General features: G+C 32.0%; 1 protein-coding gene across 1 annotated transcript in view; it reads left to right on the top strand.

Annotated features, from left to right (window-relative positions):
- LOC118202786 (rhomboid-related protein 2-like) overlaps positions 1-17,676 on the top strand; it is a 71,489-nt gene extending 53,813 nt beyond the window's left edge. Inside the window, exons 8-9 of the mRNA XM_035374979.2 lie at positions 3,220-3,320; positions 10,883-17,676. Of these exons, the coding sequence (XP_035230870.2) occupies positions 3,220-3,320; positions 10,883-11,197 (416 nt within the window). The 3' untranslated portion in view covers positions 11,198-17,676. The remainder of the gene's footprint in view (positions 1-3,219; positions 3,321-10,882) is intronic.
- The last annotated feature ends 6,775 nt before the right edge of the window (positions 17,677-24,451 follow it).

Below are 24,451 nucleotides of genomic sequence, written 5' to 3'. Positions count from 1 at the left end.
TTCTTCGCATCACTTTGCATGCGCGTGACATAGGCAGGACGAGTCTTTTTGCTGAGAGGTAAGGTAGGTATGTAGTTCACGTGTGGTATATGCGATATTCTTTGGTTTTGTTGCATAGCGTTTTTTCAGCTGTGTTGCCACTATTAAAGTTCCAACTCTCGTACATATATATTTTTTTTCAATGAGAAGCACCTGTCTGTGAACAGATGAAGAAGTGTTATTCCATATTTCTTGAATGACATGTCAGGCAACCTTTGTAGTTGTCTGAGTAAATCTGCTGTTCTTGCACTTCTGTTTAGTAATAATGCTTGCAGTACATCACCCTTTATGAGCTACATGTATTCTCAGGCTGTGCTGCTACTCAGCTGTGTTGTCTAGCAGCCATCGAGAAAGAAATTAAAGGCTAGCAGTACCAGGTGTACAAGTATGAAATGCAGATTTCAGACAACAGATGGCGCACCAATGCAGTTCGTGCTATAAAGATTTGACACTGTGCCATTGTTGTGCCATCAACAAGTGTCAGACGTGTACGAGTGATTGAATTGGAAAAGTGTGTGCATAGTGTTGTATTCAATATGTCGAAAGTTATACCAAACGAAGAGCGTTTGTGGACAGCATTAGCTTTTCGTTTTCATTTGAAAAAAACTGCTGCTGAATCATACAAATTACTTTCAGAAGCTTATGGTGAACATGCTTCATCGCAAGACATATGTAAATGATGGTTTCGTCATTTCAAAAGGATCGACTTCGATGTTGCAGACAAGGAAGCAGGAAAATCAGCAAAAAACTACGAAGATGTGGAATTGCAAGTATCCTTAAACGAATATGATTCGCAAACACAAAAACAACTCTCCCAACCAATTGGGCGTTAGACAACAAGCTGTTTCCATTCAGATACGAGAGATGGGAAAGATTTAGAAGACCGTTAGATGGGTACCACATCAGTTGATCTACAGGCTAATGGAAAAGTGCGAAAACGCATGTGACATTTTACTGGCTTGATACAAAAGGAAGTCATTTTTCCTATGAAAATGTCAAAAAAAATCGTTGTACAAAGATGTGAAAAAATGGCTTGATGGATGGTTCACATTAAAAGGGGAAAATTTTTACTGGCATGGTATTCACAAATTGCCCGAAAGACAGAAAAAATGTATAAGAAGCTGTGGAGCATACTTTGAATAAAGCTTTTTTTTATCATTCTTCCATATTTAACATGTTTTCTGAGATTAAAAAATCCATGTTTCATACCTGTACACCTGGTACATTTCAGAGGACCTAAGGGAGAAGTAAACACTTAGCTTAGGTAGTCAATTTGTTAACATTCGAACAGTTTTCTTTTTGAAGAAGAGGGAGGAAAATTTTTTTCATACTGAATTTTAGGAATCTAGAGAATTAAGAGTTTAGAGATTGTGTTGAATCGGGACTTTTAGTGCAGTCTTTTTTTCAGACAAAAAGGGATGAATATCATTTCCTGGAACTGAGGCAGCTGAATCCTTTACCATAATCAATAAAAAGAATGACATGGAGTTTTTTTCCCTGAAGGTGGGTCCTTTCCTGAAAGTGGAACTAATCACATATAGTGGAAAACTAATCATCGTGGACATAATTAGTATATTTATTAATAACACAAAATTGCATTTTGAGACTAATAACCCTAATAATTTCATTAATCACTATCATAAACTTCATTTCCTGGAACTGAGGCAGCTGAATTTTTTTCTTTGGGGCTGTAAAAAAATTTTTTTTTGTAACTCAGTTTTGATTGAAAAAAAGATAGATTTATAAAAAACAACAATAAAAGAAGGAAAAAGAGATATATAAATTTTATGTCCTTAACAAAAGTTGTTTCAGTGTTTGGAACAGTAATTGAATTGAGTTTTATTGGGGGGGGGTGTCTGTCTTTATTTGTCCTTTTCTTACCTCATAATGTCTGTTTTTTTTTTTTTTTTTTTTTTTTTTTTTTAAGTATTCATCGGTCATTATCAGGTTTCTTAAACTTTGTTCACAAGTTTACAAACTGCTTTGTTTGTTTGTTTGTAGGTACTTTTTTCTTTTTTACTGCTGTTATATGGGATATCACAAGTCCTTCCATGTTCATTATTTACATATTCTGGGAGGGGGGAAGAGAAATGGTTTTGAAACACACGTTTACATACAAAAATAAAGTTTAATTAGTACGTTTTAAGTATGATAAACATTAACCTTCTGAGCGGCCAGGAATTTCGCTAAGAAAGCACAAATTTCCCCAAACTACAATGAGAACAAATTATTTTTTTGATTTTAATGTAAAAACTCTGCTGGTATTTCATACCTGGATTTGTGTACTTTTGATATATTGCTTTAATTTCTTTGACATATTTTAATATGCATGTATATGTACCTTCTTACAGATATCAAAAAATATTCTAGGACGTATATATATATATATATATATGGTCTTGTTGCTTAGAGGGTTAATAGACTTGAGATTTTAGAGTGTAATAAATATTGTTTAAAGTTCCTTTTTGTTACATTATTTGTTACTTAATATTGCAAGATATTTAATCTTACATTTTAGTTGGCTTCTAATAATGTTCTGAAAGTTTATTTATGAGTATGCTGAAGGTTCTTTTTAATGCTTCATTAGCACTGTCATTGCATGCTATTGGTGCCTTCAAGCTTTCAACAAATTTTGCTTAAATGGTGCTGTTGGCATGATTAATCATTTATTATTACTTATTGTTACTTGTATGTAAAACTATTAACTGAAAAAATATTACATTGTGTATGTCTGTTATTTATACTTTCTGAAGAGTTGATTAGTGATTGATATAAATCTAAAACTTCACTAATATAGAATGAATAATTAAAGAGATTGAATTTGAATATTATTTATTTATTTTTTTTTAATTTCAGAAATTCTTGTTAAAGTGTAAATATTAATAATAAAAGGAAATTTCATTAATCAGTATCATAAACTTCATTTCCTGGAACTGAGGCAGCTGAATCCTTTAAGAACTTTCAAGAATCTGAAATATCAAACTTAAATGAATGTATATAAATAAAGTGTTGATTTTTATTCAGTAGGATTAATCAAGCCTTATTATAAAAATAATTATTTATTTGCTCAAAATAAGCTGCTGTATTCCCATAAAAAAATCATAATTTTTTTCTTTAGAATATGTTTTGTAATTTGATTGAAGTTACCAAATATTCAGCCTTCTTTTAAACATATTTTAGGATCTCTTGGAAGTTCCCTTTCTGATCCAGCAGTTTATCTAGCGGGTGCATCTGGTGGAGTATATGCTTTAATTGCTGCACATCTGGCCAATGTGATAATTGTAAGCGTAATAATTTTGTGATCTATTGATTTAAAATGAGTATTTTTAATATTAAAATGTTTGATCTCTATTTTTTCCCAAAGCATAAACTAAATATATCATATGGTGTTGTAATTATTAATTTTGAAATCTGACAGTGCATATGTCTTATATTTGACTGCTTTCAGTTTGTTGTATCTATGCTACCATTTAAAAGATGTTCACAATATAATATTTATTATGTAACTGTAATTATTTAATATTTTATATCATGATTTATGTAAACTCTCCAGTGGCCAAGTGGTTAAGACCACTGAACATTTGTATTTTATCCTGGGTTCAAATCTGGGAACAGTCTGGCTGAATAGAGGTTTTTGTTGTTTTCCCTACATATAACATGAACAAGGAACAATTTCTCTTAGAATATCTTTTACGAAGATGGAAGGTAATCCCTTTATTGTGAAGGCAGAAGATAAGCCCTTTATCTGCCTTTAGTATGGAATGGTGAACATAAAATACAGTCAAAAGTCGTTAATTCAGACACCCATAATTCGGAATGATCTATAATCCAGACATCAAAACTAAAAACTTTCTGCGCATGCGCCACGTTGACACATGCGCATAGGCGTTTATGCGTGCACGTAAGACCTTTTACGACTGCGCATATGAGTGTGCGCAAGTGCAGAATACGTTTTTGCGTGCGCGTTTTATGTATAATGGACGTATAAGCTAAAATTATCTAATTATCTATTTCAGTTAATGTTGATGATTGCGTTGTTCCTTAATTTTCGAATTGGATCCGGCTTATTATTTTTTGCAGACTGTAAGAGCAATTTTATAAAAGTAAGCTTAAACTTTCGATTATATTAAATAGAATTTCCGATATATATTTGTTAATATGTAAAGGATCTAAAGCGAAAGTATGTTTTGAAATCCGAAATCTGTTTATCAATTTCACGCTGCTCGGTGGGGGGAACGCCGCAGCGGGCGCGTAATGAATTGGAAGTTGATCAGTCAGCACTATCCTTATCTTCAGGACAGATGTTTTTATTTTATTTGGCTTATAATTCCTTACCAAATTAGTATTTCATCTCGATGTGCTCCGTCTTTGATATGATTTAAAACAAGTTCCTCGTCATTATAATTTGCTTCCTATAGCGAAGAAAGTAACAGAGGTTAGTGAAAACGAAAAAATTTCGATTGACAAATTAGTTGGTGTTCTCGACACAGCAATTATAGGACTTGAACAGTGGAACTTTGTAACTGAACAAGAAATTATGTCTGTTTAATAGAATTAAAGAAAAAGTATTATCACATGAAACAAAGCAAAACTTAAACAACTTACATTGAAAGAAATGTTTAATAAAGTAAACAAATAAATATTAAGCTTTTTCTTTTTGCAAATTTTGATACCCTTTAGATCATAATTGTTCTTTATTTCATAAATTACGGTTTCATATTTTTAATTTTAGAATTTCTGCATGCCATCTTACGAGATTTAAACTGATGTTCTATAATCCTGAAAAATCGATAATCCGGAATCGCCGAAGTCCCGACGAGTCCGGATTAACGACTTTTGACTGTATATTAAACAGAGTTTGCTCAGTTTTCCTTTAAATGCAAGCTGTAGTCTTTCATGTGAAAGATAAAATTTTGCATGAAAATTAAATATTCTTATTAATTTTTTTAATTCTTTCTAAAACGTGTCAGACATTCTTGAATAGCTTTTTGATTTATGTACTGGGGGGGGGCAGATTACAGTGATGGACTCAGGCCCACATTACCTCTGCTAGGTCATAGCACAAGTAATGAACCTCTGTTGAGGCTTCACCTAAATGGTGGCATCACCAACACTTCCTCTTCGACTCTTGTGGTGAACAGACATGGTTTTTCCTTGCTGCCCAAAACTTCAAAAAGCTCATATGCAAAACCTGCATCTGCAGCTATGTGTTTTGTGCATGTTCTTCATAATTATTAAATGTTATTAAGTGAATCAGTTAATTCATGCAACCTGTTTTAGGTACTTTAGTATTTAATTTCAGAGATCAGGTTATGTTGGAGATTCACAGTGCAACAGAACAGAACATCAAGGAAGAGGATTGTTTTCAAAACTTTGAAGCACAACTAATTCGATTCAGAGTAGAATGATTTATGTATGTTGTAAACATATGCTTAAATGAAAACAACATGTACTTATTTGAATGGGATATCATTAGTATTAGTGAATACTAGTGTCAAAGTTTATTTAAACTCTGTTAGAAAAAACTCCATTTAAATGTGGTAAAGACATGTACCAACAAAATTCTGTATCTGTCAAAATAATTATCCTTTTGATATGAATTCTCTGATTCTATGCTCTGAAGGTGAGAATATATTTGATTTCATTATGAAGGATTGGCTGTTGGCATTGCCATCAATTATTAAAACGAGTTTCACTAGAACTGGCATTCTGTCAAAGAGTTGCTTTTCAGTGAGCAAACAGTTACTCATATTATGTATATATAATCTAAGACTTGCTTCTGATTGATTTGAAGAAACATGTGTAATGTTCTTTACAGTAAACTTTTAACAAGCATCAAAATTCATAAAGAAAGCTATCCAGCGAGACTTTTGGTAAACAGACTTTCACTATTTCAGCAAATTTCAACACAAGTTTGCTGAACTCGGCTATGCTTACATAAAAGGATGGTATATCAAGTGTGTATTCAACAAGTGGATTTTATGTGCAAATTCCAGAATTAATTGGCTTTGACATTACATGTTTACTATCATCATCAAATGCTTATTTCCATCTGTCCCTTTATTAGTGTCTTAAATGGTTTTTTGTGAAATCCTCGATTGTAAAACTGAGAATCACATGTAAATTTATTACTAACATCTATCTCTGAAGCTTTTCATATCACAAGTAGTTTTACAGTGTTTTAGAACCAACAGACACACCTATAAACTGCAAGAATCTTTATGAGAACATTAATATCTCCTACTAATATTTGTTATATATTAGCTTATAAATTAGGATATTTTGCTTTCTTACTTTCTTTAATAATATAAATATCATCGTAATAAATATAAGTTTATGAAAATGGAGTCTAAACTAAGTAAATATACAAATTTAGCTAATAAAGTGTCTTTGAATACAGGTCTTCATGACAGATCCCAAAACCCATGCTGCTCAGAGGGTTAATTTCACCTGCATAAAACCAACCACAGCCTTTTATTTTTACTTTTAATGTGCAAAGATGTTCGCAATACATCAGAATTTCATGAACATGAATTTAAGTACTTACTATAATTCCAGAAAACAATAGATACACAATAGATGTATGATTTTGAGAAAACATGTAACAAGAAGATCAGTAGACATGTTTCTGCAGTTTTTCTCAAAAAGTAAAGTTGTTATGAACAGAAGCATCAAGTAAAAGTAAATCTATTGGAACTCTTCCAAATACTGTTGAGTCACCCCACGTATCTGCTCTATTTGCCTTTACCATAGCCCCATGTATCTGGAAATTGTTAAGATCAGATAAATTGGATCAGAACAGATATTTCAGATGTATATGTTATCCCATTTGTAATGACGGTATGAGCAGAGAAACTCACCATATTGGGTCAGTATCTGCATTGGTGAAATAAATTAAGAGAATTTGCATATTTTATCGAATTGCATGAAAAGAACTGAATTGAAGAAAAAACCACTGCTTCTAGATAAAAATGCAAATCTTGTATGGCAAATATGTAAGCGTACATGTGTGTGTAAGCGGAGCCAGCAGGAAAACAGTCTTTATAAGCACATGGAGGGTAGGACGAATTGCATTCGCTAGCACACCTCGGCTGATTTCTTGGTGTTATCTTTCAGCAATCAGTTAAATTTTTATCAGAACAGTAAAAATGAGTAACCATGAACATTTAGATGATAGAATAAGGTGGCGAATTGTAGGAAGGCTAGAGGCAGGCCAATCACAACTCCAGATATGCAGAGAGTTTAATTTAACACCCAGTGTCATGTGTAATGTATGGAAACAGTCCAGGATACTGAATCCATCGAGAGAAAGCCTGGGCAAGTTCGTCCAAGAGCCTTGACGGCCAGAGAAGATCGCTATTTGTCCATTTTAGCGAGGCGTAACAGAGGAGCTACAGCTTTTCAGCTCTCTCGGGACCTGTACGCAGCCACAGGAACCTGTGTAACAAGGGTGACTGTTTCCAAAAGACTGAATGAGAGGGTTGTTTGCCAGAAGACCTGCTGTTTGTGTCCCGCTCCATGTCTAAGGACAGGAGAGTACCATTAGCATGGTGCAGGCAGCATAGTGATTGGATCGGAGCAATGGGTGAGGTTTTAGCCTAAAAACCGATTCTTGCTGTATTTTCGTATAAAGAGAGCCAGGGACCTACCCTCCAATGTCCACAAAATCAATGATTATGGCAGTGGCAGTGTAATGGTCTGGGCAGGCATCATGTTTGATAGCCACACACCTCTCCATGTCTTTGACAGAGGCTCTGTGACTGGTGTGAGGTATAAGGATGAAGTCTTGGAGCCCTATGTTTGACTTTTCCGGAGTGCAGCGGGCCCTGAGTTCATCTTGCAGGACGATAACGCGAGGCCACATAGAGCTGTTCTGGTCGACGAATTTCTTGAGAGTGAGGATATTCGTTGGATGGATTCGCCAGCTAGGTCTCCAGACCTCAACCCTATAGAGCATGTCTGGGATGCTCTGGAGAGTGCAATTGCAACTCATTACCCCCCTTCGAGAACCATGGAGGAACTGAAAACAGCATTCCTAAATGAATGGGACCAATTGCCGCAGACACTGATAAACTGCCTTATTTCCAGTATGACATCACGCTGTGAAGCATGTATGGCTGTGAGAGGGGACCTATACCTCTTATTACCTTATTACCGCAAGGTTCGCAGGAGTTATTAACCGGTCTTATTAACCCATTTCTTTTGTGTCTTCTGCAACCGCTGTTTCAGACCTTCAGACTCCCATGAGGATTACAGAAGAACATGTGCGTCTATTATAACTGAATGTTTATTTTGTTTGTATTGTATCAACCTATGTTCACATCAAATTTTATTAAAATCTATCCAGTAGTTCTGGAGATCATACATCAAATATGAAAATTCTCTTAATTTATTTCACCAGTGTAGAAAACTATCTGTAAGATTTGCCAAACACAAAAAGTGTATTTGGAAACACTTTACTGTTTCATCAATGAAATAACATATCTCTGATTAAATATACTGTTTTTCCTTTTATTAGACAGTAATGACAAAATAGTAAAGTTATGTAGTTAAGAAATAAAAAAAAAATATTTATTTATTTATTTTACGGTAATCTGACCACTCAGTCAGCAGCTATTCATGATGAAATGAGTGGGGAAAAAGAAAGAAAAAGCTAGGTTTGCCCCACTTGCATTACAGGATTCGTTGCTAAGCAATATTGGTGAAGGACAAGGTGTGCACCAATGAAACAACATGGCACCAACAACATTCACATTAAATGAATGGCTCAAAGCCAAAATCATATCAAACCCTGGCATATAAACAGCCTCAAAATTAGAAAGAATCAGCATGAAACTGTATTGCAACAGAGACCTTTTCTTCCATAAATCTTTGGCTATTGATTATCATAAATCTATGTCTAGATGTCTATTCTGAGTACAACAACACAGCAGAAACCAATAATAAACAAATAAAGATGAGAAACTTGATCAAGCAATCTATTTCACTCCAGCTGACAAAGCATATAGGTCATCTATGAAAGTTCCTCTACTTTTATTTATGTTTAAAAATGATTCCAGCATGCCAAACTTATAGTATTTTATCTCATTTTAACTTAAGTAATGATGTTTGGAAAAAGTTTCCTGTTTGGCGTAACAATTTCACAAGAATAAAATTTCGATTTTGATGAATCTGCCATCAGTTTGAACTTTAGTAAAAGAGATCAGTCAGTAATGTGAATGTCCTTTACACATTAACAAATATGTAACTGCATCATATTTAAGATCTTTGACTGTTTTGTCAATTTTTCCACCATATAATTTGAAATTTATAGTATAACCCAAATACGAGGTATATAAAATCCACATTTCAGTTAGCTTATATTGGTATTGTGCAGCATATACTACACAATGCCTAGTGATCCTTTGATTTTTATCATTGTCTCATCAATGGAAATAGGTTATAAAGTTTAACACAATCTGAAAATATCTCTTTTGCTTGATAAATAAAAATAATGTTTGCAAAAACCTGAAATTTAGATAATTTTCCTTTAGTTCTTTCTCTGTGGCTGAGATGTAAAAATAATAGGGGTTTCCGACTACCTGACCCCTAGTCATGGAAAATTATTGATAATGCAGCACACCATATCATCAAAAAGTATTTATGTGGCAATCGTCAATGTCACCAAGAAGTATTTATATGCATGCAGTGCACATGTGTTTGAGTGTACATGCATTTTGAAATTCAATAACAATTTCTTTGTACATCAGGTACATCTATTATATGAACTGTAATTTTACTGTGGAGTTTGTTGGCTCATAAAAAAGAAAATGTTGCTTCTTCTTCTTCTTCTTCTTCTTTTTTTTTTTTTTTTTTTTTTTTTTTTCAGAAATCTGATGTTCTGTCTAACAATAGAGAATGCAAAATTTTACATTATATGAAGTTGTACTTTTTAAATGACCATATTTTATGGAAATGCAATATAGAAAATTGCAAGCAAAGTGTTAGAATGTAGGTTGAAATCTGTTTTGAAGATATTTGAAGTATATCATTTACTGTTTTATTTTAACTGGACAAAGGAGTAAATATGTTGCTAAAATTCTGTGAGAAGAACTAGAATTATTCCTAAATACAAATATCAATTGGTATCATTATGTCTAGAAGTGTGCATACTTTCTGTGGAAAATGAAGTAAAGAAATAGGTGACACTGGATGCATCATTAAAATGGATGTAAGGACCCCCTCCTCCCCTAAAAATGTGTTTTCTGTCCAAAGCCACCTATGAGTTCACAAATGTTATCCAAATCAAAAAAAAGTTTGTTGTCAATGTTGCAGGAAGTGTGGAAGTAAAGTACTAAATAATGTTTAATTTTCAGAAACCTGTTTCTACTTATCAAATTCTTTATATCCTAATTCCCAGCTGTGGAATTCTAAGATCAATAATAATTTATTAAGTACATAATGTTGATAACAAAAAACAAAACACACACACAAAAGAAAAAACTTTCGTAAAATGCATATTTTATTAATACAATAAGAAAATATAAGTTTATTTTTAAGGAAAAATCAACTTACATTTGAGCAACATGATAGTTTCTAACCAGTTGTTTTATTACATTTCTTATATTTATGAATATAAAATTGTAAGTAAAAGATTTTTATATTTGCAGTAAATGTCATGTAAATATTGTTCCAAAGTATTATAATAACGTTCACGATTCTTCTTGTGCTATTCATTTGCTACCTCAGATAAGAAAATAATTTTTTCCAAAAACTCATTGGAAATATGAAATTGTAAAATTCTGTGTCATATATTTGAATTAATAAAATGATTTTTCATATAATGTTTTACTCTTGTTTTCAGAATTTTAAAGAAATGACGTTTGGATGGGCCCGTCTTATAGCACTTTTGGTGTTTGGAGGGACAGATATAGGAGTTGCATTTTATTCTAGGTATGTGGAAGAAGATAAGAATAAAACAAGTTATGCTGCTCATATTGCTGGCGCCCTTGCTGGCTTGATGATTGGTATCGTGTGTCTCCGAAATCTCCGTATACGAAAATGGGAAACAATTTTGGGCTGGTCATTGTTTGCTGTATATCTTGTTCTCATGCTGTTTGTAATTTTGTGGAATATCTTTAATACATCTTATTATCTTAAGCAGGTATACGATGAATAAAATTATTTCAGTTTGATAAAACGGATAATTTTTAAAGATTAATTTCATATTCAAAATTTACATGTTTTCTTTGTATACTTTTGAGACAGTATTCTTTAATAACAGTTTACATATTGTTGAGAAAGTTTATATTAATAAGTGTGCTCAATATAAATATACCTTTGTTTCAAAATATTATTTTGTGGTGTCAGTATTATAAATGTTGCACACATTTGTGAAAATATATATATTTTTTTCATCTTGAAGAAATATTTTTATTGATATATTTAATTTATGTACTTAAGTGTTACATTTATCTATCACCGGTGAAGTAGTAATAAATTTTAAGTTGTATAATGTTAAATGCTACCTTTGTTTCAAAATATTATTTTGTGGTGTCAGTATTATAAATGTTGCACACATTTGTGAAAATATATATATTTTTTTCATCTTGAAGAAATATTTTTATTGATATATTTAATTTATGTACTTAAGTGTTATTACATTTATCTATCACCAGTGAAGTAGTAATAAATTTTAAGTTGTATAATGTTAAATGCTGTTAAATTTCTTTGAATCTCTAGCCACAAATTTGTTAGTTTTTATATGTGGGAAATATTTTGATGCTATGAAGTGAAAGATGTATTAATTGAAATTCTAATGATTGATGCTAATAATTTTTTCAGATGAAGTGTAATTAATTATTGTGTAACTATGTTTTATTAATTAAAGTTAATTTTTCTGTAAAAACTCAAAAGATTTTCTTACTATTGATCAGTGTTCCAGTGGGGAAAAAGCTTTTTAAAAATCTGTTATTTCGTTATGAATCTTAAGATTGTCATTTATTTGTATTAGATGCATCTGGGAATTAAGTGAAATTATTAATTTAAAATTTGTGGTCAGAAAGCAAAATATGATGTTTTTGTATTTCTGTTAACAATTAGCTGTACTGAGAAAAGGTAGCTGTGGAAGTGATACATTATATTTTGTTTTAGAATTACATTTTAAAATATGAAATTTTCTTATTTCACTTTTTTTGTGTTATCAGTAGACTTTTCTTATTTATTAATCAGTTGATGGCAGTGCATGCATTGTAGTGAGCGAAGATTTTGTTTTTTATTTCATTTAAGAAGTTATTATTTAAAATATATGAAATGCATTAGACAATCTTGAAAAGCCTAGTAATGCAGTGAAGTAAAAAAAAAAAAAAAAAAAAAAAAAAAAAAAAAAGAAGAAAGGTAATGGAAGGCAGCTTTCTTTTCTTTATACAATAAAAGATTCAGTTATTGAAATAATTTTTTTCACTTTTCACTAGCAGATTAGAGATTTATAAACATCAGTTTCAAATTGTTTTTTTTAAATAAAATGCTAATTAAAGTTGATGGTACATTCTTAGGAATATTAAATAAATATTTTCTTTGTGTGTGAGAGGAGGTAGGGATCACTTCACTTATCTTTAACATTAAAAAAATAATAATTACTGTTTATCTTAAAATATTATTTTAAAAAATATATATCTCATTCGTTAAAAATATATATCTCATTTAAAAATATATATCTCATTCGTTAAAAAATATGAATTCTTGTTAATACTTTGATGTTAATGTATACAATTACAAGTGATGTGTTTTGATTGTAAATAATAAAACATTCTTCTGCGGTGTTTTGCCATGTGAGCAGATTGAAATTTTTTGTCACTAACTGCAATTTTTTTTTTTTTTTTTTTTTTTTTAGGAGAAACATTTTCAGTGGTATTTTTTTTATGAAAGTACATTTAAAAGTGTTACAAAAAATAGTGAAACTGTAACTGCTATATTTTTCAGCATTAGAAAGTAACTTCAATTAATTTTAGGAAAACATATTTTCATAGAGGAATATTATGATTGCTTTTTTAACTACCTCTGTTTAGCATTTTAATTAAATAGCTCTTCTTAACTGTGTGCAATGAAAAGAGAATATATAGCAAAGTTTTTTCTTTCATCAAATAAAAGTGTAAAGTCTTTAAAAAAATTTGGTTGTATAAATCCATTCTTAACTACTGGTGGTTTTTTAATGTACATTTACACACAATGTTTTTCCTTAGTCTTATATTCTTAGGTCTCAGTTACAAATTATATTGTCGTTGATTTATCGGTAATGCTAATATGTATATATATGGATATATCAGATATAGCTAAATTGAATAAATGTATGTTACAGTTATGAAGAAATTAATTATTTGTTAAATTAATTATCAGTTGAATTGTCAGTGATTTGTAAAAATGTTCTAAACATAATTCATGCTAAATGAAATTTATTTCTGTTATATCTTTAGTAAATACTGGATTTATATGTATAAGATATTATTTATATTATGTATATGTAATGTGTAGTTCACAAGGTAAATTTTTATTCTTTAAATCCTTATTCACTTAAATTTATATTGAATTCTATTTTGAAACACACACATACATATATACAGTAAAATTGTGTTTATCCAGCATAAAAAGCATTGAACAATGGTTGTATAACATGGAATTACTCAAAAATAGATTAACAAGATAAAATCATTGATAAAAAGATATATTTCAATCTCAGCATAGTGCAACAGATCTAATTATTGCATCTTGAAATTAGAATACCATTGTATGTTTTTTTGCATACAAAAATTACAAAATATTTACAAACCCACAGTGCTCTGCATATAAATTTTGTGATAGAAAATGAATATATTCAAATGGCCAGTGAAAGACATTTAAATGCACTTTGAGAAGTTCAACAAGTTGTTATCCGAAAAAGGTAGTTTTAGTGTCATAGCCAGAGTAAAGGTCAGGCGTGCTGTTCTCAAAACTGATTCATCTGAAAGCAAAATTATTATGATTATTGGAATGTGCAAAAGCTCTTAAGGGCTATCTGCCAAAGAGAAAGGATACCTTTGCAAAAGATCTTCTTAATGAGTACTGGCTCATATTCACGTTACACATGGGGAAAACCACAGAACCCAACCAAGTATTCAGCCCATTTGCTTGGAATCAAAACCAGAACAAACCATCATTCAAGGGTTTTAACCATTTGGCCACTAATGGGGCTGAAATTAAATAGACAGTGCATCACGATTGAAGTATGCAATGCAGTAATAACAACGTTTATTACTAAATTTTAGTGGGAATGAAGTATTTATAGTCAGATAACTGCAGGCATATAAATAGGGCATTATGTATGTGTGTATGTACACTGTACAAAACTAAAATTCTAGTGCTATATACACAGTGCATAGCACTAGTTTTAGAAGAATTATCACTTTACATATAATCCTGCCAGTTATCTTACTTAAAAGTACTTAAAAAGTTCAGTAATTTATTATTCTGTTTTTGTCCACTTTTATGTGTATGTTGTCAAATAATTTAATTATAATTAAATTATTTCTTGCATTACATTAAAATAGATTTAAATTTGTAATAACTATTCTTTCTTAATCAGTTGGGGGATATCACTCTAGGAATATATTTTTTTTTATGTTGTTAAAATTTAGATAAGTATTTGTTATCTAAAATGTAATAAATAAACCATTTTCCTAAAAATTATTTTGAAACTCTGCACTTAAGTTAGTATGTCAAATAACATTCCTGTGAAATTTAGCTTTTTAAAATTTTAAAAATTTTGTCCTTTAAATCAAATATTTTTATATTAGTCATCTTATCTTAATTTAGACAATTATGTCTAGATTTTAAAATTCACATTTTATAAATAGTACTTGATTGCAGAAATATTTTAATATCTTGCAGCTTTTCTGATATATACATTGTTAAGAGCTTGATATTTTAACTTTACTTACATGTGGTATTGTAATAATTTATCTATAAAACCAAAATTTTTTATATTTTATTTTCTGCTTTTAATATATATATTTTCAAACTGCCAACATCCGTGACTTAGCTGAGTGGTCTTAAGCAGAGTTGTAATTATATGATATATAGAGTTGTTAGCTACTGAAGTATATTGCCCACTAGAACAAAAGTTGTATTATAAAATTAATTTTGTAATTTGTGTATTGAGTAAACTCTATATTTGTGCTTTATAATGACCGAAGGATTTTGTTGTCCCTTATCTTTAAACGCAATTTGAATATATACCATATTTGCCGGTGTATAACACACACACCCTTTTTTAGACACATTTTTGAAGGATAAAACTTTATAACTGATCATTATAATGAGTTTACAGTATTTTAAGTATAAAGTAATACAAGTAATACTTTCTGCAAATACCCAATCTATCTGGGAAAGAACACCTTTAAATCTTCTTCATCAAAATCCAGACACTCATCTCAGAGCTAAATGAAGAGCAACTTGAAACCTCTTCTAAATCAGCATCTGAGTCCTCATACGACAAATTATTCTCTGTACCATCCAGTGCATTTACTAATGCCACACTTCTTAAATGATGTAACCTCTGTCTCTGTTTTCACAGCATGCTATGAAACTTTGACCCATTCACAAATTTGTGAGATGCTAGGTCTCTTCCTTCTTCCTAAAGGTGAAACCTCAAAATTTGAAGACTGCATCCAGCTTTTCCACTTCTCCTTTATAAATCTCTTAAATGTTTATTAATGCAGACATCTAAAGGTTGAAGCTGACTAATTAGGCTTCCTGGAATTGCAGCTGAGTTTTAAATTCTTTGAGTTTATTTTTTACATCTTTTAACTTAACATCTTATCATTTTCTCAGTTGGGTGTGGCTCGAAATGCCTCTCTGCTACGCTGTTTTCATGTTGTTTAGCATACACAATCACACATAACTTATATGCTATGTTATAGCAATGCCAATGTTGTTTTTGAGCCATAACTTGCCAATGAATTGAAGAAAACCGAACAGTAGAAATTTCACATGCTTAAAAGTCGTTCACAAAAACTGGAAAGTTTAAACGAACCCAGCTGTGATCATTGATGACAGTGCATGTGCATTTACTGAACTCCATGTAACTGTAATATTCCCACACTCCGCAAGGAAACAAGAAAAAAATTGCATAACTCAGAATAGAGGAAATTTCCAGAAATAAATGTAATCAAAAACTGAGTATCGACGTATAAGACGCACTTCGTTTTTCATACCTATTTTTAAAGGAAAAAGTGTGTCTTATATGCTGGCAAATACAATATGTAAATTTCAATTTTAGAAAAATGTGTGCGTGCTATTTATAGTAAAAATATTGATAAAATAAGGGAGGGAGTATTTTATAGTAGTTATTTTGATAAAAGTGTTATTTCTGCTTTACTTTAATCCAGAATGCAAAGGAAGCATAAGTTTAGGAAATGATATTAATAATTTTTGGCATTAAACAAAATTTTGTATTTCAAAATATAAACTTAACAAAGTGTTTGATGTTTAAAAAGTTTGTTCAGAAATTAAAATCCAGATCTAGCAAGTAAGCTTGAAATGACAGTGGAAAACACATAAGTATTTTGTAATTATTATTTTATAAATAAAAGCCATAATGTTGTAACTTAAATTGAAAATTCTGAACAATTTTGGTAAATGTGCAATAGCTGGCAGCTCTGCACGTATATAAATTAAATTTATTGACCACTAACATATATCCTATTTACCTCTAGATTTTTTAGTCATGAGGTAGAAGCACAATTGTCAGGTGTTATGCATTTTTTTTTTGTGCATAAGAAAAAATTGGTTATGTAATTTGAAAGTTGCTCATTGTGCAACCAAAGGTACTATTTAGTTTGTGTCATTTAAGTTATTTATACAAATATCTATAAGTGCCGTGTTTATACATTTGATTATTTATTTATTTAATGTTTGTATATTATGTATGAAGTATTATTTAAGAGACTTTTTTATGTTGTATGAAAAAGGAGAAGGTTGTAACTGTTCATATGAACATTGTCCATAACAATTTTTAAAGACTTTTAATTTTTAAGACTATACCTGTGACATGTTAATTTTCATATTTTTAATGCATCGTTGTTTGATTCTGCAAATACTTTAGAGAAATTGTTATTTTCAACTATACTCACATCGATTTTATTAGTCAGAAGGTATTATAATCTCCTTTATTTTCAGAATACTTTCATTTTTAATTTTTGGTATGAAAAGGAGCATCTTTCCCTTTTAAAATATGTAAAAAATTTTATTAATAAAATAGCAATATCCAAGAAACATGTTTTTATTAAATATCATGGTTGCATAAATTAATAATCAAAATACTTTAACATTTTACATAGAAATTAAATTTCTAATGAAGAAAGGTTTTATTTATACAGATACTTTCAATTTTCAAACCACAATGAAAACTGATTGGATTGAAATATGCCTCTACAAATATTTAGTATTCTTGGAAATGTGTATGAATGTTATCACTCATACACTGTGCCTTATTTACAGTATTATATTATTTAATGAAATTTTCTGAAAAATGCCTTAATAAAATATTGAACATTCTATCAATATATTTTGCACTTTTGATTATTATGCATTTTATATATAATAAATAAAAAATATCTTTCTTTACTCATGAGTGTCTGGTTTGCATTTTGTTTCGTACAGAGCAAATTCTGTTTTTGAATTTTACGTATGCTAATCAATAAAGTCGTAAATACATACTCGTAGAAAATTCAGCACTATAAGGCTATCTCATGTATAGTGATACACTGTGCTCTGTAAAAGTCCTTACCCGGTTTTTATTTTCATCACCATTATCCGTATAATTAAAAAATATTTTAAATGATGCAGGCATTTATATTTTGGCACTGTAGTTAGTTGATGAAAAAAAAATCAGTTTTAAAAATTATGCAATCTAACTTTAGATATGGTTCTCCACTTCGTATACTTGTATTTAGAAAAAATTTACATTCATAATGAAAAATAAAACTGAAAAAGTGTTTTTTTATTTATTTATTTTTCATTTTAAAGTTACACATCATATTCAGGGATCATACATCAACTGAAGAAGTGCTTCATGTTTGCATTTGCATATAACAAAAAATTAAATGTAGGTGTTGAAAAAGGTTTCTGATGTTAAGAAATTAAGTGATGAGCATTTCTATACAGATTATCATGAAAATATTGATAACATTTGGTTTTCCTCATGAAGGAGATTTTATTCACAGAATTTTATTCTTGTTCTAGAAAGAAAACATTGGCAGGCTTTAATATTAGCATATAGCCAAACTGTAATATTATTTGCATAAATTAAAAATATTTCCTGTTTAATAAATTCGGTTTCGAGGGCCGTAAAAAATCGCCAAACTATTGTTGATGCCAATGCTGCCAAAAATAATTGCGGCAACCATAATAACTGCGGCAAGAAAGGAAGTATAATGGTAAATAACTAAGATTGATGTTTTAATTTAGATGAAATGTTAATTTCATATAATACTTTTTTCTTATTATAATTTATGTGAAAAAGGCTAAACATGACTGAATGGAAGCGTAAGAGTAAACTATTTCAGATTATTATTATAATTTTTATAAAAATTGCTAAACATAACTGAATGGATGCTTGCATCGCTATTTCGCTACCGACTTATCGCTAAAGCATAATTTCATCTCGGTTGTTCAAGCGTAATTTTCTTTAATGAATGATGCCTTCTCGGTAAAGTGCAGAGTCGCTCACTTATTTGTTTGCCGCTTTTTACAAGGGTAAAAACAATTGAATTTTTGTCAATTTTCTTTTACTTTTTAAGTGAAAATAGGTCGATGTGTACATATATATAGTCAACGGTGTGCGCAGTGCCATTTTTGTGCAATTGTAGGATGTTTTTAAAGTGAAAATAGGTCGATATGCACATGGATACCGAGTATGTGCAATTCTTAAAAACGCGTCAAGCAGTGGGTGATTCTGCACTTTACCCAAAATTCTATTGCCGACTTTTCGTCATGGGCACTTCCCAAATTGTTAAATCCATAGGATATCAAAAAAAGGATTTAAAAATTAAACTAGTATGTCAATGGCGTCTTAAGAAATATAGAACTATATAAACTTATGCAATCTGAAATCAACGCGTACGCTAGATTTGGCGCGCTGTTAAATGGGCGCGTTTTCTAGATTTGGCGCTTTTGCGCATACATTTTCGCTGCAATTTTTTTGCGGCCCTCAAAACCAAATAGTACCATAAATTCTTGTATCATTATTAAATAATGACTGTAAAGTAATGAAACACGATGAGAATATTGGTTATATATTTTACGCATTTGAAAAGTTAAATAATTATTTGCCTGTTTTTTTTTAAACCCATTTACAGTCAAATTATAAATTAAAGAATGTTGCACATTAATATGTCTTCGATAAATAAAACTGAATGGCATTTAGGGAGAAAAAAGTGAATCTGAAATTATTCTTATTTATCTATTAATTGACTTTGAAGCCAAGTTAAAAATGATACTAAATATCGAAAATTTTGAAACAAAATATCTCAGTCAAATTTTGTCATGTGAGGATCAAACTTTTTTCTTTTATATTTTTTTATAATGAATATAAATATTTCCTGGACCTAAAACTGCATAAAAAGTTAAATTTCATAATTTTTATATATTTTAAGAATAAAAATACTGAAATATGAATATTTGCTTCATTTAGATTTATTTCATAACAAAGTACAGTCAAAAGTCTTTAATCCGGACCTCAAAGCTACAAACTTTCTGCGCATGCGTAAACGCATAATGCGTCTAGGCATGCGCATAATACGTTTACGCATGTGCGTTTAATGTATAACGGACAGTATAGGCTAAGCTAAAATTATCTAACTATCTATTTCAGTTAATGTTGCAGATTGTGTTGTTACTTGATCTTCTAATTGGACCTGGCTTATTATTTTTTGCGGACTGTTAGAGCAATTTTATAAAAGTAAGCTTGAACTTTCGATTATGTCAAAAAGAATTTCCGATTCTGGAGCTGCCAAAGGATCTACAAAGCAAAAGCATGTTTCGATGTCCATCAAACAAAAAGTGGAATTGCTGCAAAATATGGACAAAGGCATATCCTTTGTTTCTCTAACCATTCCGAAATCTGTTTATGAATTTCACGCTGCTCTGTGGAAAGGGGGGATGTCGCGATGCGCAACGAACTGGAAGTTAATCTGTCAGCACTATCCTTATCTTCAGAGCAGATGTTTTTATTTTATTCGGCTTATATTTCCTTACTAAATGTAGTATTTCATCTCAATGTGCTCCGCCTTTGATATGATTTAAATCAAATTCCTCATCATTATAAATATCACGAATACACATAGTTTTCTGGTTTCAAATAGTTTTCTGGTTGCAATTTTCTAATTTCGACACTATGCGTAATGTATGCTTTACGCATGCGCGCATTGAAAGAAATGTTTAATAGAGTAAACAATTATTAAGTTTTTTTTTTTTTTTTTTTTTATTTTTTTGGTAAATTTTGATACCCTTTAGATAATAATTGCTCTTTATTTCATAAATTACGGTTTTATATTTTTAACTGTATAATTTCTGCATGCCATTTTACCAGATTTAAACTGATGATCTATAATCCGGAAAAACCGATTATCTGGAATCGCCAAAGTCCCGCCGAGTCCGGATTAAAGACTTTTGACTGTATATGTCTGTGATCATTAGTTATGAAAATATAGGCTGGGTAAGATCTTTCCTGGAACAGTATTGTTGCGGGCATATGGGTTCATAATAGATTGAATGCACTTATTAGGTCCGATGATAGATTGGGAGCATTTATTTTATCAAAACAACACTTCAATGTTCTGGAACTTTCCACAGAAATAATAGTACACGTGTTCGCAGTAACACTGAGTACAATCAGTAATGACACTTCAAATTACTAAGAATGCAAAGTGCAGCTAATGGGTGAAGCTAACCCGGAAGTAATACTCGGAACTCGCACTGAGCTAACAGCTGACAACAACAATTGAGAGCAGATACTGTCTCCTGCCTTATATAGTTTTCACCCGCTCGCCGAGATATTTCTAATACTCTCTGCTTCTTGAAATTACTTGAAGGCAATGTGAGGGTCCGAATTACAGTCAGAGCTAATATAGTGATCAATTACAATACCTACACTGGGATGCAAAACTTAAGCAACCATGTAAATTTTAATCAGATAGCCATGAAATTGCAGAAAAGGGGTTCCTGCGACCAGTGTAATAAACACGCAATTCAGTGGAAAGATCGTGCGTATGCACATGTCAGGAACAAAACGTCACAGGCGATGTGAGCGTACGCAAAACGCGTACGGCCGGTGTGCTCAGCTCAAGACTACAATAAAAGGAAGGACGGAGACGCAATTAAAAACATTTGCTACAAGTACAAGTAAGTTCTTTCGTGAAATATGGCTAGAAGAAATCACTTGGATGACTTCACACGCGGAAGAATGATCGAAAAGCTGGAGAACGGGCGTAGTGTGACCAGTGTAGCTGAAGAGTTGGAAATCAACCAAAGTGTCGTTTCGCGCGCGTAGAAAGCCTTCCAAACCATAGGTACAGCTGATAGAAAGGTTGGTGGTGGCCGCTCCAGGAAAACGACTGCAGTGGATGACCGATATGTCGTCCTGCAGGCGAAAAGAGCCCCAAACCAGTCAGCAAGCGCCATAGCTTAGCAGCTGCGTACAGCATCGGGGCGACAAGTGTCGCGGTTTACTGTGTCCAGACGCCTTCACAAAAGCAACCTATTCACCCGCCATTCTGAACGCTGCATCCCTTTGAAAGTTAGCCATTGGCGCCACTGTTTAGAGTAATGCGAGGAGCACAAAAACTGGACATATCCATCAATGGAGTCGTGTCCTCTTTACGGATGAGAATCGTTTTAGTGTCATGAGCGATTCTCAACGCCAGTTGATTTGGAGAGAGATCGGGACACGGTTTCATCCCAGTAACATCACCGAAAGAGACCCTTATGGTGATCCTGGAGTTCTCATCTGGGGAGGCAGTGGGCGGACAGAGCTCCCATGTTTTCGACCGAGGATCTATAACCGGCGATCGCTGTTGTCAGGAGGTGATCCTTCCCTATATGCGTCTGTTCCGTGGTGCCATTGGAGCAGACTTCGTTTTTTTTTGGATTGCAATACACGGTTTCATCCTAGTAACATCACCGAAAGAGACCGTTACTGTGGTCCTGGAGCTCTCGCCTAGCGAGGCATTATGCTGAACGGGCGGACAGAGCTCTACGTTTTCAACAGAGGTTCTGTAACCGGAGATCGCTGTTGTTAGGAGGTGATCCTTAACCATATGCGTCTGTTCCGAGGTGCCATTGGAGCAGACTTCGTTTAGAGATGACAATGCACGCCCACAGAAGTTAAAATCTGAAAACGCTATATTGGCAAGAAAAAATTTATTTACGATTTGGTTGTTATGGGTTGCACGAGATATTAAATTTTGATTGCTGTGGGCTGCAAAACTCTGAAGAAGCTAATTTGGCAAACATTTATTTATGAATTTACTGTTTACTTGAAAATTTCGCTCATCTAGTGGGCTTGCCTGCTAGTTTATTATAAAATGAGAAATTATAAGAAATTCCACCTAGTACCCAAAGCTAATATAATGCGATGAATCTTAACAGTATGGATCATTAATAATATTTACGATGCTTTCAGTTTTAAATTTAAAATTTGTTATTTGAAATTAAAAAGAAGTTGCGTCCATGAAGTTTCTTGCCATTTGTGGCCCTTTACGACCACCTTCTGCACCGGTACAGTAATCCGCCACTGACATCTACATAAACAAAAATTAATTAATGTGTTTCACTTAGTTAAGACGCGCACGTTTTTGTTTATGGAAATAAAATAATTTGATAGTTAAATTTTGCAAAAAAAAAAAAAAAAAAAAAAAAAAAGTGTTCCTTTGTATTTTCTTTTGTGGAAATAAAAATCCACTAGTGTTTAAAATTAAAAGAATATTTCTTTCCCCTATTTTAATTTCTAAAAAATAATGAACTAGAAAAGAAAAATTTATGGTAAGATAATAATACAGTAGTGCTATTACCGAATATGCAAATTATGTTAATTCATGTATAGGTAGCATCGGGTATATATATATAATCATTGATCCTCATATAAAATCCTATTACAAATGGATTTCGTAAGCATTACAATAGAATGAGTTACTCCGATGTTTAAACGACTAAAAAAAGCTGGAGACAGAGTATTCCCAAGTTCAGATGGAAAGACAGCTCAATGAAACGCATACTGTTCTCTGCAATAGGTTAAAACAGTTTCAGGAAAATGGATCCTTAATTTACATCCTTTGTTAGAAAACTTCCAGGACATTTTATTTTAATTTCTGGGTTTGCAGTACTAAAGAGAAACAAATGTTACCTGGTATATATTCTTACTTGGCGTGACCTTAGCCATGTTTCCACGGAAACATACTAGGTGGCAGGGCTATGCTTAGCAACACACTGTTCGGATTGTTGTCGCATTTGTTAAGGTGACTCATTGGATGCTGAGTGTGAGCAAAGAGTGAACATTAAGTTCTGCGTTAAACGCAGAAAAACTCCCAGTGGAACATGATTAAACAAGCATATGCATTCTAGCACTTTCAAAAAGTCGTGTTTTTGAGTGGTACAAAAGGTTTCGTGAAGGAAGAGATTCAGTGCAGGACGATCCCAGAGCTGAAACGCGGAAAAACTCCTAGTGGAACATGATTAAACAAGCATATGCATACTCGCACTTTCAAGAAGTCGTGTTTTTGAGTGGTACAAAAGGTTTCGTGAAGGAAGAGATTCAGTGCAGGACGATCCCAGAGCTGGTCGCCCGTCTATAGCACATATCGATGCAAACGAGCGTGTAAGGCAGTTATTGCAAGAAGACCGTCGTGTAACTGCGCGTATGATATTAGAAGAACTGTACTTGAATCGTAATGTGTGTCATAAGATTTTACGCAAAGATTTAGGGAAACGGGTACTTTAATGGAAGAATCATCCCTCATTTAACAGACGTACAGAAAGAGTAAAGATGAGGAATTTCTGCTAAACTATTGGACAGAATCAGGCGTGATCCCACATTTTTGTCAAAGATTATTATGAGTTTTTCTTGTTTCCGTGCGTGAAAAGGTGACTGAAAGGAAAGCTTCATCAAGATTATTGTAGACACCCAAAGGGCTGTGACAAATGAGCTTGCAAGCATCGCAGTTGAAGATTCTCCACTTACTTTCCAAGATCTACAGAAACATTGGCAGTTGTGTATGGATAGCCATGGGGACTACTTTGATAGCAGCTAGAATCATTGCTTAGTAAATGCAATTTTCTATTTTTTACGACCTTTTTCCCCGAAACGTTCCTGACAAAGGATGTAGAAGGGCTGAAAAAGAGAGTC

This window comes from Stegodyphus dumicola, chromosome 3 (genome assembly GCF_044657685.1).
Source record: "Stegodyphus dumicola isolate Sdum_Otavi_A_Nest chromosome 3, ASM4465768v1".
NCBI lineage: Eukaryota > Metazoa > Arthropoda > Arachnida > Araneae > Eresidae > Stegodyphus > Stegodyphus dumicola.
Note: the sequence above shows the minus strand (reverse complement) of the source record. Positions and strands in the feature narration are given on the sequence as shown.